Raw genomic sequence first — 18,406 nt, forward strand, 5'->3', positions numbered from 1 at the left:
ATTTTTCCCACTGATTTTTAGAGAGATTAGAAGGGAGGGGAAGAGACAGAGAGAGAGAAACATTGATGTGAGAGAGACATATTGATTGGTTGCCTCCTGCATGCCACCTGCTGCTGGGGATCAAGCCTGCAACTGAGATATGTGCCCTTGATTGGAATTGAACACGTGACCTTTCAGTCTCCTGGCCGTTGCTCTAACCACTGAGCCCGGCTAGGGTACTATATCCCTCTTTTATAATCATCTGTTTCTTTGCCTGTGTTTGCCACTAAAATGTGAATTCTGGGACAGCAAAAGAAGTGTAAATTGTGAGACCCGGACCATCTCAGAATTCATCTGCTTCAATCCCCTCAATCTGTTGAAAAGAAACAGAAGCTCTGAGAAATTCAATGACTTGACCAAACCTTTTCAATGAACTGAAGAGCTGAGACCAGAGCCTCAGCATCCTGCCTTCCTGGAGAATGTTGTTTTGGCAGCACTCCCTGGACCGCCATGTTGACCCTTTGGCTAATCTACCTACAACAGCTATCAGTCTGATATTATAACCAGACAGTATAATTATACTGACATCTGATTCCTCAACCTTAAAGGCAGATTAGAGAAATTGGTCTGATGCAAATCTATGGTTAATATAGAAATAAAAGTCTCTTGCTAATGGAATTTATAGAAAAACACTCTATAGATGTTTTACTATGTAAGCAAGAAATTAACTTTTGATGACGCTTAAGTATCCTCTTTACTTACAACTATTTTCACACTCTTATTCTCTGACACGTGCTTTTAAGCATAAAGCAGAGAGAATTATGTGAAGAGTTACAATCGGATTGGTTGACACTCATGGCAAATATATCCCATCTTGGAAATTCTGATGGGATATATTTCTTTGAAAATTCAATTTTCAAAGAACCAGGTTATCAGAATCAGGAGCAAAGCTGCCACCCACTATTTAATTCCTAAAGCACTTCTGTTTTTATTAATTTGAGAGAGAGAGGAAGGGAGAGATAGAATCATCAATGAGAAATATCTATCTATTATACCCCTTCTCTCATTCCCCCTACTGGAGATCAAGCCTGCAAGCCCGGCATGTGCCTTGATGGGGAATTTGCCTGGCAACCTCCCTGGGCATGGGTCCATGCTCAACCAACTGAGCCACACTGGCCACATGCCTAGAGCAATTCTTTAGCTTTCAAATATAAAACATTTAACAGATGAAGGAGAGGTAAGGAGAGGGAGAGTGTGAGAAAAGAGAAGGAAAAAGAAAAAGAATAAATGGAAGGAAAAAGATAGGGAAACATATATAGAAACATTTTGCTATGTGATGGAGGATTGGAATTTGCATTTGTAATTTCCTTTCTTTCCATCTTCATATTTATTCCAGAAATTGTCTTAAATGAGAAGAAAAAGAGAAGGTCAGCTGTCGGGACCTGTGCCTTTGAGCCTGTGTCTGCTCAGAGAGTTTGTAGTGCACAGTCAGCTCTCCTTCCCCTGGAGGGAGCCGGAAAGAGTAAGGAGTGCAAGGGACCAGGAGGCACTGGAGGAGGGAGGAGAGGAGGGGGCTGTCTCTTATTCTTGTCAGGGCAAGCTGCTGGCTATCGTCAGCATCTTTTCTTGATCTAGGGACAAAGCATGTTCTGTTATGCGATCCCTGCTGGCAGCAGCTGTAGTTTCAAAAACAAAACTTGTGTAGAAATTACATCTCTTCTTTCATTTTCTTATTAAGTATGTGTGAGAAGAATAGAAGCTAGTAAATGTTGTAGTTTTATACTTGTTTAAAATATGAAGCATTAAACCCTACCTCCAGTTCCATTTTTATTATTAATACATAGAAGATTCTCTGTTACATGTCTACTAACTAGAGCATGTTTTTAGAGTTGTGGGATGTAGGGACTTGATGATATGGAGAAAGTAGCAACGTCTGGGAAATATTCACCTAATATGGTTAAAGAACGCTCAATTAAAAATATATCCTTCTTTTTTGTGGATTTTTTTCCTTGAGTATGTGCATAACTATATACATGCATTTTTTAATATGATGTGGTTCTTCAGCCCCCAAGCAAAAGAAATGTGATTTTGAAAAAATAACCAAAATATAAACATGCTTTAACATGGTAATATAGGTAGAAGATGCATGTCCAAAAAATTTTGTAAATCTTAGGCTGTAACCATGTAGAACTTCAACTGACCTTGAAACTGACATTTACTGACTTCCAAACTAGGGTAATGGGTTTTTGATGACTATTCATAAGCCAATTCATGATCTGTAAACACCAGTGCACGTGTTGCATGTTTTGATGTATGTTGCATAAGTATGGCATAACATGGTAAGAAGGCGTTGCAGGCTATAATTCATTTTAGACCAAACTGACAGAAAGAAACATAACACATTTCATTCACACCGAGAGGGGAAGACCATAAGAGGGAAATTTAATTCTTCACGTGTCTTGAAAGTATGTTACTATTTTTGGTAGTTTTACTTTCTTTTTAATGGTTGATAATTAAAACTTTTTTTTTTCTTTGAAGTCTGAGTGATGAAGACGGCACACATTTTTACCAGAGAGAAGATCTAGCACAGATCACGTGCTTGGGGACCACAATGGTGGATTGCCGATGCCACAATGTCGGCCAAGGAAAACTAGGGTTGGTTGCTGGGGTGGACATTGTCCTTCAACTTGAAGAGATTATGATTTTACCAGGAAGGGGAGACATTGGAGGAAAGAAGGAAGGAAAGGAGAAGGGGAATGGAAGAGCAGGGAGAAGAATGGATGAGGAAGATTGGAGCTAGGGAAAAGAGATAGGAGGAGGCAAGGAAAAAGGAAACGGAAGCCTGAGATGGGAAAGAAGAGAAGAAAAGGGACATGGAAAGAGTTCCTCCTCTCTACTCTTGGCTCCTCCATGTCTTGTTCGGTTCCTTGGCTGTGGGAAGGTGTTCCCAAGATTTGTGTGGGGAAACTTCATTCTAATCTGGTGGAATGAATGGGCAATGGAAAGTTGGCCCCTTAGTTGATATACAAAAATTATAGGGAATTGAGTTTTTAATTTTGTACTTTTAAGTATATTTTTATTGATTTCAGAGAGGAAGGGAGAGAGAGAAATAGAAACATCAATGATGAGAAAGAATTATTGACTGGCTTCTACATGCCCCCTATTTGGAATTGAACCCACAACCCTGGCACATACACTGACCTGGAATTGAACCTTGACCTCCTGGTGCATAGGCCATTGCTCAACCACTGAGCCACACCAACCGGGCTACTTTTGTACTTTTAAAGAGTGAAGTAGAGTTATAGTAAAAAACATTCACTTATTTTATGTTATATGTTCAAATAAGAACAACAAATATTTAGTCTCAAAGATTTGAGAACAAAAGTTTTATATTTCTTAGAACTAAGTATTATATTTCATGCCTCTGTTTTACAAAATCATATTTATTTTAGGCATTATATCCCTAAAATCAAATGAATATTATAGAACAGCATTTTGGAACGATGACCTATTTGTCAAGATTGGCCAAAAGGCTCATTATTTTTCAAGGAGTATTTGATACATGTAAACAAAAAGTAAAACAAAACAACCTGGAGCTCCAAATGGCCTTGCACCCATATTGAACTAACTGTACATGGTCATTCAGTTGAGTGATAGAGAGCAGTAGGAAATATGGAAGGTAAAATACAGAAGGGCCTAGCTGAAACCGGTATGGCTCAGTGAATAGAGCGTCAGCCTGCGGGCTGAGAGGTCCCGGGTTTGATTCCGGTAAAGGGCATGTACCTTGGTTGCGGGCACATCCCCAGTAGGGGGTGTGCAGGAGGCAACTGATCGATGTTTCTCTCTCATCGATGTTTCTAACTCTCTATCCCTCTCCCTTCCTCTCTGTAAAAAATCAATAAAATGAAATAAAAATACAGAAGGGCCTTAAAATCCATAATCCCTGGCGAGGAGACAGTCTGAGCTGTGTTGCTTTGCACATACCTGCTAGCCTCATCTTGCTCTGCCACGTCATCATACACTTCCTGGTCATCTTCAGCGGGTCTCGATGAAGGAGGACCCAGCGAGTTTTTCTTCCGTTGCAAGGAATCATAGTCAATCTGCACAGCAGTGGTTTTGATATAGCCATCTGCCGAAAGGGGAATGATTGATGCTCAGGTGAGTGCAGCTTAAATAGTTTAAAGCTATGAATAGAATATCAGGTGCACACTTGCTCTATAAAGTGGTCCCTGATTTCTTTGCTTGCAGTTCTGATTCATAAACTTCCCATGTAGACACACGTTTTATTGTACCTCATCCAAGTTTTGTGCTGCTGTGGTTTGGAGTAAGCCTGGAGTCTGTTTTCAACATTCCAAAGTGATTCACATGACTCTCTCTCTCTCTCTCTCTCTCTCTCTCTCTCTCTCTCTCTCTCTCTCTCTATTTCCCTCCCTCCACCTTTTAACATCACTGAGGAGCCTAATGCTCTCTTTCCTCCCTGGAGTCATATAAACATTTACATTGTTCCTCACTGAAAGATAACACAGACGAAGCGAAGATGGAACTACCAGTACACCTGTCATTTTAAACCTTCCTATCCTGGTCCACCCAGAACAAAGCTCCTAACTCAATGGTTATGAGCAGCTCTGGAAACATGGGTGCGTTTCTCATTTTTGGCTCCCAAAGAGGACAATGTGAAGTCATCGGAAAATGTGCACTCACATGACCCCCGGGTGGTTCTGCCCAACCACTTCCCCTCCGGGTTGTCCGTGATGCGGATGATTTCAATAGGCTCGCCCTGCTTGAAGCTCAGCTCGTTCTTCCCACCTTTGACATCACAGCAAGCTCTGGCTTGATGGATGACTTCAATGGGGCCGGTGAGCTGCAGAGAGGAAAAGAAAACAATCACACAGGCTTCTCTGCTATTCAGAGAATCTTGGAGGAATGCAGCTGGAAAGCCAGTATGCCCACAGCTTGCCAACTTGCCTGTTTCCAAGCGCTACAGGTTTAAACTAGAAATCGAGGAGGCGTGTCATTCCTGGGAATGCTCCGATGGGAGCAGTGAGGGGAAACTCCCAGGGGTCAGGCAGGACCAGGGGGAGCAGGGGCATGTGCTTGGGTCTTGGAGAGAGTGGAGGTCTGTGGACCTTAGCAACTCTGCGGAGGGCTTGCAAAGGAAGCCACTGATAACCGAATGCCACGTGTGTATGACAAAGGTCAGACATCCAGGTGGATGCAGAGGGCTGGGAAACAGCAGGTATCAGAAGTCAATGTGTACAGATGCTTAAAACCAAGGCAGGTCTAGGCCTTGGCAGCTACAGTAGCTCAGAGAAGCTTTACTCTAAGACGAGTGTCTCCAGATGACTTCATCCGGAGACACTTGTGTCCCTTGCACTACTATAGTACATGCCCCAGAGATGTGTGCGGTCCCAAGCTCACAGCATAAGGAGGCCCATGTGGAGTGTGGAAGAAGGAGAGCCACAATGGAACTGAGTGACTGAGTCTTCATTTGCTCAGTCAACAGATTTCCTGGGTGCCCACTAAGCATAAGCCACCATAATCTATTTGAATTTTATTGAATTACATGGGATAAGGGAGCATATTGGACAAAAGCAAGTCTGTTGTGAGGACAGTTACTCCTCAGAAAACAACAGCTAATTCTCCAGCCATGGAAGGTTTCAAGAAAGGTGCCCCTTTTGTTTAATTATAAACAGAGGTTACAGTCAGCAAGCAAGCTCTTACTTTAAATTTCTTCTTTATCTCTTGTTCTTTCTTTTCTCTCTCCTTCTGTTCCTTTTTCTCCTGTTCTAATCTCTTCTTTTCCTCCTTTTCCCTTTTCTTCTCTCGTTCTTTGGATGCTTCTCTGTGGATAAACATTGGTAGGTTGTTTCAACAGCTGCAGGCATTGATGTGATAAGGCTCACTATGCAGAGGGGTTCTATCCACAACGGGAGATAGTGTCTGAAGTCACATGAAGGTAAAAAGCTGGGGGGGTGGGGGTCAACATTCCTGGATGTGTGATTGCTCTTAAAGCCCACAGGAGGCACAGAGAGAGGATTCCTTCCAGAGGCTCTGCTTTCCCTCTGCTTGTGCAACAAGTGAAGAGACTGTTTTTAAAGGCTCTCTCTCTCCTCTCTCTCTCTCTCTCTCTCTCTCTCTCTCTCTCTCTCTCTCTCTCTCTCTCTCTCTCTCTCCATCACTCACAGGTATAAGAGCACACACATGCGGTCTATCTAGAGGCATATGTGGCTCAGTGGTTGAGAATCAACCTATGAACCAGGAGGTCAGCTTGATTCCTGGTTAGGGGACATGCCTGGGTTGCAGGCTTGATCCCCAGTAGGGGGCGTGCAAGAAGAAGCAGATAAATGATTTTCTCTCATCATTGATGTTTCTCTCTCTCCCTACCCCTCTCTTCAGCAATAAAATTATATTAAAAATGTGCTGGTCTCTCATGCAACAGTGTTTTAACAGAGTTCTCTGTGAAATCTTCACACAATGAAAGACTCTTTAGTCATTTGAATTAAAATAAAGGGCACCATTATATCTCAGTCATTTAAACAAAAAAGCTTTCCCTCCCTAGTACTGAATATCCATCCATTCTCCCACCTTCAAATCATTTTATTCATCTTAAAAGAAAAATATCATGGTAAAAAATGCAACTCATACATGTCTTCATATGTTTCTCCATCACTTTCTTCCTGTCAAGAAAATATGAATAATAATTAAGTTTAGTTATTAAAAAAAGGGAGCATACACATATTTTCATACATCCAGCACTTAGTAAAACAAACATAAATTTAAGTGTATGTACATTTGGCTTATTTGAAATAATTTTTTTCCTTTTTAGAGCTAGACCATGAAAGTAAATCCCAAAAGATTTCATTTTATCTCCTGCTATGCAATTCAGACGTGTAGCCAGACTTAAGTTTATGTTCAGTGCCACAGAATTACTATGAGTCAGAGTAACAATTGGTATTTAATGTCTCAAGCATTTTAGATGAACTAAGATCATAAATGGAAAAATATCTTATAAGAATTTTCATTTGTTAGTTTATACTTATAAAAATGAATCACAATAATTATTAAATAGTCTAGTTTCAGCAATATAATATGAGAAGGAAAAACACTCACCTCATCTATATTTCCAGCACCTAAATGGGTTAAAAAAAAAGAATCACACTTAACATATTGTAATTAAGAAGCACTTTGATACAGAGTTATTAGATGTAATATAATATCCAGAAAGTTCATAATCTAACAAAACGTATGTTTTATCAAAGACATGGAAGTACAAAATAGAATATGTGGTTTAGATCCTTATTATGGCTTTTTGATACTTGTCATTTAATTATAAAATCATTTCATTGGCTTTCATAAGATAATGAAGACACCCTTTATTCTTTTTATGAAAGGCATGCACATTTGCTACGGGGCTTCTCTGGAATAAAGTTATTATCAGAAAATCACAACTAGTTTTCCCTTTTTGACTTACTTGGTCCCAGTCATTTGCTTTCATGTATCAAATAAATCAAGTTAATTAGATTTTTTTAAAACAAGATAACTTTTTCCCTAGAGATAGAATTTCTCCAATAAAACTTGTAAAGCTTAAATTACAAGGTAAAAATTAATAATTTTTACTGTATTAACATTTAATATGTTCAGTGAAGGACAGCATGGGCTAAGTTAATAGACAATGGACAGAATGAGAGAAGGTATTCGCAATCTCTGCAACTCACATGGGATTAATATCTGGAATACAAGAGATTCCTCCTACATGTCAACCAGAAAAGGACAACAACCCCAAGAAAAAAAAATGGCCAAAGGATAGGAACCGGCAACTTCTAGAAGAGGAAACATGAAGGATCATGACAAGTGAAGTACTCAGATTCAACAGTAAGCAGAGGTATGAAAACGAGGTATCATTTTATACATGTAAGACTGGAAGCAATTGGAAAGCTGAATAACACCAGGTGCTGGTGAAAGGTAGGCATCCGGGAACCTTCCTGCCCTGCTGATGGGAGTGGACACAGGTTCAGAGCTTCTGGAGAGCCCTCGGCTCCCACTCCGGCAAAATGAACACGCCACAGCGTAGGAGCAGCCATGTCACCTCCATAAGGAGTCTCTCAGGGGTCCAAATGGGGGCAAGAAGGTGCACGGGATTGTTATTTGTTGTTCTAGTGAGTTGTAATGAAATGTAAAATGTGAATGCATAGGACGTATACCATAGTGTACTTAACATGCATACCATGGATTACATACATGGATCACATATGCAGTAGTTAACACCAACAAATTAAATATCGTACATATAGCAGCATGGATGGGTCTTCCAAAACACATGAAGTTGAGTGAAAAAAAAAAAAAGAGGCCAAAGTGAGCTTTAACATAGTATTCATGTAAATTGAAATGTATACACACAACAGTATGCAAAGAATATATACAGACACATTCACATTAAATACATTAGACTATTTGTCTCTGGTAAGGGGAGGAGAGGAAAGAGAGCGGGTCATGGTGTTAAAATGAATAAATAAATAAAACCAGAGAAGGTTCTTACATGGATCAATGATGATGATGATGCCCCGTTAATAACTCTATGAGAATGATTAAACTTCTATAATATGAGGTAACAGAAGGATAAATAAAACACCTTTTTGCCCCTTACCATCGAAGTGCATGGCACCATCTTGATTGTCCTCATTGACAGGGCTTCTGGAAACAAGAATGAAGAAAAATGAAAACAGAACAGGTCGATGCTCACCTTACAATAAAAAATAAGAAAAAATAAAAATGATTCTTGTTTGGTTCTTTTCTCTTTACTATCTGCTCTGACGAAAAGCTTCAGAAGTCATTAGAACAGGCTCAGCCCTATGTCTATGCTGCAGCTGCTGCCAAGACATGGAGCATGGGGAGGCCGAGCACAGAACTGTCCATTCACAGTGACACTCACAGTGAATCTATTGCTTCAGCACAGCAATAGGCTTTTTGGTGTTAAAATAGCAGCACACCAATAATTCAATTCTGGGATTCTGAAGGCAGTTGCTTGGCTTCTGGTATAGAAACCCAAGAGATGTAGTTCTAATCTTTAGCTCCTTTCTCTTTCCCAAACTCACTCCCATCGTGGGTGGCTTAGACTCCAAGGTGCTTCTCATTTCAAACCACTTCCCTCCAAGGGCTCTACACAGTTACTAATGCCTGGGCTTGGCAAATCTCTGTTTATTTATGGAATATCTACATTTTCTATTTTTATTCTCCAGTTGATTAGCTGGAGAAAATCGCCACTTCATTGATTCTGGATATTGCAGTTAATTGACATTCAATCTCCACTGTACTCGCTACACTGTTCTATAATCTAATTATACCTTCTTTCTAGTCAACCTCTCTTGCATCTATCTCAGTGGCTATTCACCACTTTCCTCTCCTCTCCCCTATAACCAGGTGATCTTGTTTCTTACTTCACTGATAAAATAGCAATTATTGGGTATGAACTCTCATAAGAAAATATATTCTACAACCCCCCCCCCCCCAAACAAAACAAAAAAACAAAACAGAACAAAAGAACCCCCTGGCTGTGGAAGCGCTGTGCTGCAGATGAAGTCAGGTGAGCCAATGGCAGTGCACAACTAATGTGGCAAGTCTCGATCCAGAAGAATTAAAAGCATTTGTAATGAAAAGGAAGGTTATAATAGTAAATTCTTACTTTTCCTTCCATTTTAGAGCCCCCCCCCCCCCCCAAGAAACCCAAACCAAACCTTACACCCACTATGATGACCTTAGGAAAAGAACTGTTTAACCTTTCCTTTTCCAACCTCGGTCACTTCCCGTTATTTATTATTTCTTCTTACCTCACTCTTCCTGTCTCACTACTATTAATAACCATGTAATTTGCTTTGTGTACTAAAATATTCAACCACAGGTTCTGTTTTCATATGAACAATTCGTCATACTGTTAAAACTATAATTGAAAATTTAAAACAGCACAAAAAGTGTGTTACACTGAAGATGCTGAACACTAATCATGAGAAAGATGCTCTTGGAGGCACTTTAGTTCCTCTCAGCTGTCTGCGGAAAACAGCAGGAAATATAGCTAGCTGATTTCTGACCACTAGGTGGGGAGGCAATACAATTTAAAATACGATATAACTTCGGACTCCACAACTTTATTTTTAAAGCTATTTCCACTTGCCTCCAAACTTTTCCACTCTTGTGGCACCCAGGCCTGAGTGAAATAATTACAAGTGACTTCTGGGGAGCAGGCAGGTGATAAAGGCCACCCCGTCTCCTGAAACCCTTCCTGGATCCCAGGGAGAGAGAGAGAGAGAGAGCGAGAGAGAGAGAGAGAGAGAGAGAGAGAGAGAGAGAGAGAGAGAGAGAGAGCTGTCTTCTTGCCTTGGATTGATATTCACAGGCCAGCAGAGGGGACACCAGGGAGACCCCCAGGTGTGTGTTTGGAAGGGTGATGGTGTGAAGAAAAGCACAGGAACACCCATATTTTAAAATTTTACTTAAAGAGTTTTCCATAAATTTCCCTCTCACAGTAAATGTAAAATTTTGAGCCAGACTATCAAGACCCATTTTGCTTTCATTTCCTCTCTGTGGCTTATCTAGCTTCCTCTACTTGGGGGAAAGTTTCTAACCCAGATATTTCTTCATTTTGGAATTTACTTGAGCTCTCTGATGAGAGTTTAGAAGCTCTCACTATATAAAAATATTATCTTATAGGTGTCCTTTAGCATTCATTTCCTCTGTTCTCTCCATCTGACAATCAACTTTTAAAAGCTCCAATTACATAGGTTGTCCAAAAAAATGGATACACACACTTTGAAAAATTATAAAGGCAGTATTTATTAACATATATCTCATTTTCAAAATTGAGTTATTTTGGAGGATCACCCTTGTAGTTTACCTAGGCAATATAACATCTAAGACTCTTATTCCTCTCCAACTTTCTTCTGGGAGTATGTATTTTGTGGAGTTGGCAACTCTTAGACGAATCAGACTTTCTAATTAGAAGTCCTTAATAATATGGAAACAAGGGTAAGGTAGAGTTGATTACAATCAGTGGCTTTTTCTATCATTTTCATCAAATAAGAACTAGAGCCTGGCTGATCAGCAGGTCCTTTTCAACTTTACAAGAATTTCCTGCAAAGCTGGGAAACTGACCAGCATCTTTAAGAAATAGCCGAACAGGTTACCAGGCTGTTTATAAAATCCTTTCCTCCTTCTATAACAGTTTACTCCCCATTCCATCATTATGGATTCCAGGGCGTAGGTTAGCACAGCAGGCCCACAACTACTATTTTTAGAAGAATCTGCTACCAATGTTGGCCCGTGGCTTGTATCTGGAAACAGCTTCTAAAGAATTCCCTCCACTGATAAGACAAGCTGCCTAGTGGTAAGAGTGCTTTGATGCACACTGTGATTAGGATGAGCGGCTGCTTCTTTATTAGAAGTCTGGCATTTTGGTAGCAGGTGCCTATATGACCAGCTTTCAATCAAAACCTGTGTCTATTAGACTTTCTGGGGAAGCAGCATCACACGTGCATTGCGTTTTCGTAGCTGAAGGACCTTCTCAATGTGTCTGTTCCCAGCCCTAGAGCAGAGGCCTGCTGTGATAAACCCGAGCCGTCAGCACTATCTATGGTCAGCCCTGGGGTCCTTTCGGGAAATCACCAAACATATGGGGGAGTCTTGGGGACCTCCAAACAGCAGGAATAGTGCCGAATACTCCTTCTTTTCACATTGCTTTGATCGAGCTATTACATACCAGTCTTCATGTCTTGTAAATGTTCAGGAATTCATGCTCAAGCTATTTCATACAAACTTTCACTGGAATTACACAGGACCCAGAAGCCTTGCTGAAGCCAGAAGCTGGGATAGGGTCACATCATAAAATTCAAAAGTACTATTAGTAAGTTCAGATCAAGTGGGTTTATTTATCAAAGTAGGAAAGAAATTAAGAAAAGGACACAGGATGAATACATATGAAAGAAAAGTAATTACACAGAAATCAGGTGTATCGAAGAACACGTATTAATTAAGCTATATTTATTTAGCATTTATATGTTAGTAGGCAGATGGCTTGCATTCTTATTTGGTAGCTGGATATCATGGGGTTTTAGGACTTAAATTAGAATTTATAAACTTAACTGTTTGGAAGGGTATTCAGCTTCTCTGAATGCACGTCATTGGCCTTAGAGAAGGTAATAGTCACTTATCTGCTCTAACACCTTCTGTAACTGTCTTTGAATTTTCCCTAAGCATGATAAAATGAAACATATTGGAGGCTACCCACGACTAGCATGTTTCTAACCCCTGCTTTAAATTGTAATCATCAACATTTAAAGAAAGCTGTCAATCAGATATTATTACTAAATGGCCCTCTATACTAATTATGGATATTAAGGCTTTAAGTGCAAAGAACATCAATCTGGTAGGGGAGTGAAGTGAAGAAAAAGCAAACTGCAGCTCAATATTACTTACTCGTGGAAAAGGAGAAGCATGGAAAGCAATTCTCTAGAAGAATGAGAAGATCTAGCCTCGCTTGTCATAAAGATCCATGCTTGCCACAGTCTGAATACTTCAAATAAAAAAAACCACAACACTTCATCCTTCTCCAATCTTCCACTTGCTTTTTCCTCAACCAGCTCTTCTGGTAAATTACAAAGAGTCCATGCACAGCCACCCATGTAGTTCTGACATTTCTAAAATGTAACCTCTAAGAAAATTTTAGCTCGAATAAAAGTTTCCTGGGTTTTAAAAAACAGCCTAAAAACTGAATGATGAGAGAAAACTTGTTTTACTTGGGACTCAAACTGACATTGGCTCAAGTTTCTGCTCTATCCTCGTGTGACCTTGGAGGAGCTATTTAGCTTCTGTAGCATTCTGTTTCCTCGTCTGTGAAATGATGATGACATGAGTAATTCATTATGATGATAGGGATTATATATGTGAAATGTCTAGCACATCATAGGCTGTCAGTAAAATATGGTAGAAGTGGTGGTGCAGATGGTGACAATGGTGTTGGTGTTGGTGATGATGATGGGGAAAGAGATGGTGGTGGTGCTGACCTGAAAATTGCTTCAGAACTTTAAAAAATGCAGAAGAAATTTTCTTCAGATGAATGCTTAGGAGAAAAAAAACCACCGTAAAAGCAGGTAAACAAGAGTTGCTCAAGTGTCTGGAGGTATGAGAGCAGCTGCTTAGACCTTCTCTTTCCCTGTTAGCTGTCCACCATGTGTCCCCAGCGTTTTCCCACGGAACCCTCAGCATTCAGCCAAGCACAGTTTGGAAGTCTATGGCACGAGACTGACAAAGAAATGACAAGATAAGCTTTCACTTACTTTATATCTAAAGGAGGTTTAATGTTTCTGGGAGGTAGACTTGGGACTGGTGGTTGTGTTGGGTGAGAAGCTGGCAATGGCGGTTGGCTGGCCGGATGGGGTGGTGGAGGTGGTGGTAGGGAGGCTGTTGAGTAAGGTGTTTGGCCTTTGCTGGTACCTAAGAGGTAAAACAGATAATACCGTGAATTAAGATAAGTCTTCAAGATACAAGAACTGGTTATTCCAAATATGCAGAATTGAGAATTTTAAACATAAAAATTAAGAAATGCATCCTAGGTTGAATTAATGCATTAAAGTGTCTAATATTCCAAGTATTATGGGACATGGCATTTTTAATGTCCCATTTCTTTTTATGTTTTCAGCCTTAATGATGTATAATTGACAAATAAAATTGTAAGATATTTAAGTGTAGCAACATGATAACTTCGTACACCTAAATATTGTTTAAGAACTCCCCACCCCCATGGAGTTAATGAAGATGAAACTTAAAAGCTGCTTCTGTAGATATTACATTGTGAATGGGATGAAACATTGAGGAAACATTTTCCCAGGATTTGAAAACTGTTACACAATTCAGTGAAGTAGTTACTCAATCACTGGGAAGTGAAGGTCTGACATATGCCTTTGCTGTTTGACATTTGTCTTGTTAACATAAGCGAAAATGTTACTAATCAACATTCAACTTAGAGCTACACTCCATCAACTGCAACCATGGGTTGGTTACAGATGTAAAAATCAACAATGGGCTATAAGGAATTTTCAACAAAAAGTACAGTATATTTTATTGTCAGTATTGTGTGTGTTATACATCCTCAATACAATTTATTACATGTATGTATGTAGAGAGAACACACATACACATGGCTTTTCCTGGAGAATTGTTCCATATTTGCCAGCATACCATTGCTTATTTCTAAAAACTGTCTAGGTTCCATTGGCTAAATAATGAATCACTGGTCTCTGTATCTCCAGCCTTGGCTTCTACCCTCATCCTCCTTGCCAAATCCCCGATTCACTCTCTGATTTCATACCTTATGCTTAGGAATTATGCACGTTGCCTGGTTTTGTTACATGCAGAGTTTGTATTTCGGGTCCTTCTAGCTTTGGGGCAATTTTTTGAAAGCCAAAGGGGGTGGCCTCTTGAAAAACATTTTGTTTTAGTTTCACATGCCTGAGCATTAGTGAGGTCATTTTCTTTCATCTTTATAACCATTTTTCATTTTAATGGTATTATCTATTCAAATCCTTTGCCTATTTTAAAAACAGTATTTGCTTTTCCTTATTGGTTCATAAAACCTCTTTCTTAAGGATCTTAGTTGTTTTGCTTCTTACATGGACAAACTAGAGAGAATAATGTGGCTGCTTTGGCTCCTGCCTCTGTCTGTCCATAGCAAACAAACAAACAAACAAACAAACACAAACTAAAAACCAAACGAACAACCCCAAAACTTGCCACACACAATCAAATCCTCAAAAATCTTCAAAACCTTTAAAGAAAATGTAGTACTTAGCCCTAAGCTGGCTTGGCTCAGTAGAAAGAGCGTCAGCCTGCAGACTGAAGGGTCCCCGGTTTGATTCTGGCCAAGGGCACATGCCTGGTTTGTGGGCTCAATCCCCAGTAGAGGGTGTGCAGGAGGCAGCTGATCAATGATTCTCTCTCATCATTGATGTTTCTGTCTCTCTCTCCTTCTCCCTTCCTCTCTGAAATCAATAAAGAAATATATATATATATATATATATATATATATATATATATATATATATATATTTAAAGAAAGAAAGAAAGAAAATGTAATACTTAACTGTAAATTTCCTTAGTGGTCAATGGCAGGCTTTTCAATGACATATTATACAAAAAGCATCCTAATTCCTTTTAGATATTCCAACTTCCTTCCAAAGTTTCTCCCTGGTGGTAATTGTTAACCTGTTAACCGAGCGGGACCTATAAATACGTCAAACGTAAACACTATTGGGAACGGGTAGGACGTATAAATACATCCTTGAAATATATGTTGCGCCCTGAGAGGACGGTATATATTTTTTTGTAATCTTTATAATTGTTTGTAAAATTTATAATTTTTTAATTCGATGTTTCCATTTTTTGTTGGTATTCTTTTCTATTTGTTTGTAATTTTGTATTTTCCTTTGTGCTTTATATATAAATAAATGAAAAAATATATATTTCATTTATTTTAATTAAGTATAAATAAAAAAATAATAATATAAAATTATGTCCACTGGGCGTGATGTACTGACACGTCCTAGTGAAAGAGTATGCTCCTGCTGTACGTTGCATAATTAAAAAGGGAACTCCCCGGTTAACAGGTTTAAGAACATTGTCCTCTCTTCTCACTTTCTCAGTCCTCTTCTCGGAGCTCTTAGCTTGCTCAGGCCCTGCGCTCCTAACTGGGGACACCCCTGCCGGCCCAATCCTCCCAGCAAGAGCTATCTCTTTGGCAGGAGTTGAAGTAGGGAAAATTAGTTCCCTTATAAATCAGGTATATAAAAATTCCTAACTGATTATATTTTTATAAGAAATAGTATATCAATTTCATTTTTGTCATTAGTTCAATATAGGACTTAACTGTCTTTTCTCTACACCTAAACCAATAAAGAAATGACTTTACATATAATTTCTATCACTTAGAACTACATTTAGAAAGATCTTTCCCACCCTGAGAACATATTGTATAATTATTCACCTTCTTTTTTCTTTGACTTCTCTAGTATGTATGTATTTATGTTTAACTTTTTAAAACTATTAGTAATTTATTCTGGAGTAAGGCCTGAGGTCAGGATCTATTTTTATGGTTTTTATTGTTATTGTTGCTCTTAAATCATTTGCTAAATATTCCAGCCCCATTTATCTAATAAGCTATTACTTGACAGATGAAAATGGTATCTTGTTATTTTAATTTGTAAATTATGTGATTTGATAGATTCATAAGCGACTTAAAAGCTGACACAAAGAGAATAAATGACTGTGAGTGGATGCTATGAACCACCGTGCACATATGCCACTTGTGACATCTTTTCATGGAAAAACACTTGACAAGCAGGAGGTGTTACCAGATGAGCGTAATCTAAGGGCTGGAGGCAAGGAATTACAGACATGGTTTTGGGGAATTGGAAACACTACAAACTGACTTACCCCCAAACCCACATGCTTGCTTATCCTTACAGAGGCTCATGAGACTTTCGAGTGGGCCTCTGAGGTGGGCCCCGCTGCTCTGCTTGCCTCTCCTCTCCCTTCCCTCATTGTCATAACTGGGGCTACCTGGAAAGAGCATGCCTGCCTCTCCCCAGGACTGGAACTCCAGGGGTCTCCATGGAGCTGTGGGCAGGGGAGAGCTTGCCTGAGAGTGCAGCGGAGCCAGAGGAAAGCAGGGCAGAGCGATGGAGGGGACTGGTTGGCTTAATGAGGCTCTAAGCCAAGTGTTTACATGCCCTGTTCCCCATGAAGCGTGGGGTACATGTGCTAACGTCTTCCCAGGCTCCACCAGCATTTTGATTTTCAAAATCTGTGGTCACTTTCAAATAGTACAAGGAATATATTTGCATGCACACAAAATAATCCTAAGAACAAGCACCTTAGTTTCTCAGGGGAACAAAAACAAGTAGACATCGATGACTGTAAAGTGATTGGCTCTAAAATCTCAATATGGACTTTTTTAAAAAGTGTAGCAACATGTAAGTAGTAATATTGGAATTCTCAAAAGGAAACATCTAACCTGTTGTGATGGAAAGAGTGGGTGGGTTATAACAAAATAAGTAAAAAAGAAACAAACTTTAAATCTATAGGAAATGTCTGAGATTAATGATAATAACATAAAGTGACCATTTTTTTTTTGACCAGGTACCATTCTAGGCATTTCATATTTGTAATCTTGGGTATATGTTGTTAGTTTATTTCCATTTGATAGTTAAAAAGAACTATCCAAATTCAGGGAGTTTGTAAATGATAGAAGTTGGGATCAAACTCAACCGGAATTTGAACCTTTGTGTGTGTGTGTGTGTGTGTGTGTGTGTGTGTATGACTAGTCCAAAGGTTGCTATGATGCACACTGATCACCATGGTGCAGATGCTCAATGCAGGAGCTGCCCCCTGGTGGTCAGTGTGCTCCCACAGCTAACTTCCCTTGGTCCCTCCCCCTGCAGCCAACCTCCTGCAGCCAGGATCGCCCTAATCGCCGGCCACCCCACCTGTGCACTGGGCCTCCAGTTTCTTATAATGTCTTTGGCTCTCTGCCATGTTCTATTGCTCCTCAAAGTAAATAAATGGAAATTATTGGTAAGCTCAAATGAACACGTTAATATGCTTTTCTAGGATCTGAGTGTAAGCCAGCTTTTCCAGTGGGTACCTTTCCTCTTACTGGAATTTCCTAGGCCTTTTCAGTTTCAGGCAGGGCAGAACTGGCTTTGGAGAAGGCAAAGTCAATCTGGGGCACATATTCACACATGTGGGTGTTTTGAATATCAAATTTATAATATATATCATAATTTGACTCTGGAAACCAAATAGCAGGAATGTAGATATTTAGGAGCTAGTAGAACATGGGTCCCCAAAGATGAATGACTGATGTGAGCTGGCAGGAAAGAAAAGTCTCAGGGAATGGAATTGAGGAATTTGAAATAAAGTCATTAAAAACTTAGAAGATATAAAATAAATAAAATAATGGAAACAACAACAAGCTTGGAGTTTAGTTGGCATCAATAATTAGAGATATAAAATTGAGAGATAATACCCCAAATGGATCTATTTATGGATCTTATCCTCCAAGGCTTAGGGGTTATTGCCTGTGGCTTTAAAATATTAGACCTTTGCCCTATAGCCAGTTTCGCTCAGTGGATAGAGCATTAGCCTGCAGACTGAAGGGTCCAGGATTCGATTCCAGTCAAGGGTATGTACCTTGGTTGCAGACTCCTTCTGGTCCTGGCCAGGGCATGTGCAGGAGGCAATCAAATCAATGTGTTTCTCTTACATCAATATTTCTCTCTGTCTTTCCCTCTCTTTTCCACTCTCTCTAAAAATCAATGGGAAAATATCCTCAGGTGAGGGTTACAAAAATTATAAAACTAAAGTAAACTACTGGCCTTGAAAAGAC

General features: G+C 39.5%; 1 protein-coding gene across 3 annotated transcripts in view; it reads right to left on the reverse strand.

Annotated features, from left to right (window-relative positions):
- Nucleotides 1-18,406, reverse strand: part of FYB1 (FYN binding protein 1) — a 124,055-nt gene that overhangs the window by 22,501 nt on the left and 83,148 nt on the right. For all 3 annotated transcript variants that reach the window (XM_084880573.1, XM_084880572.1, XM_084880574.1), the window contains exons 3-9: nucleotides 13,302-13,458; nucleotides 8,624-8,670; nucleotides 7,090-7,109; nucleotides 6,625-6,656; nucleotides 5,701-5,821; nucleotides 4,681-4,840; nucleotides 3,964-4,108 (exon numbers count right to left, since the gene is read on the reverse strand). In XM_084880573.1, coding sequence (XP_084736699.1) covers nucleotides 3,964-4,108; nucleotides 4,681-4,840; nucleotides 5,701-5,821; nucleotides 6,625-6,656; nucleotides 7,090-7,109; nucleotides 8,624-8,670; nucleotides 13,302-13,458 — 682 coding nt within the window. The remainder of the gene's footprint in view (nucleotides 1-3,963; nucleotides 4,109-4,680; nucleotides 4,841-5,700; nucleotides 5,822-6,624; nucleotides 6,657-7,089; nucleotides 7,110-8,623; nucleotides 8,671-13,301; nucleotides 13,459-18,406) is intronic.

The sequence above is a fragment of the Pipistrellus hanaki genome (genome assembly GCF_964339955.1).
Source record: "Pipistrellus hanaki genome assembly, chromosome: 4".
In the NCBI taxonomy this organism is placed as follows: Eukaryota; Metazoa; Chordata; class Mammalia; order Chiroptera; family Vespertilionidae; genus Pipistrellus; species Pipistrellus hanaki.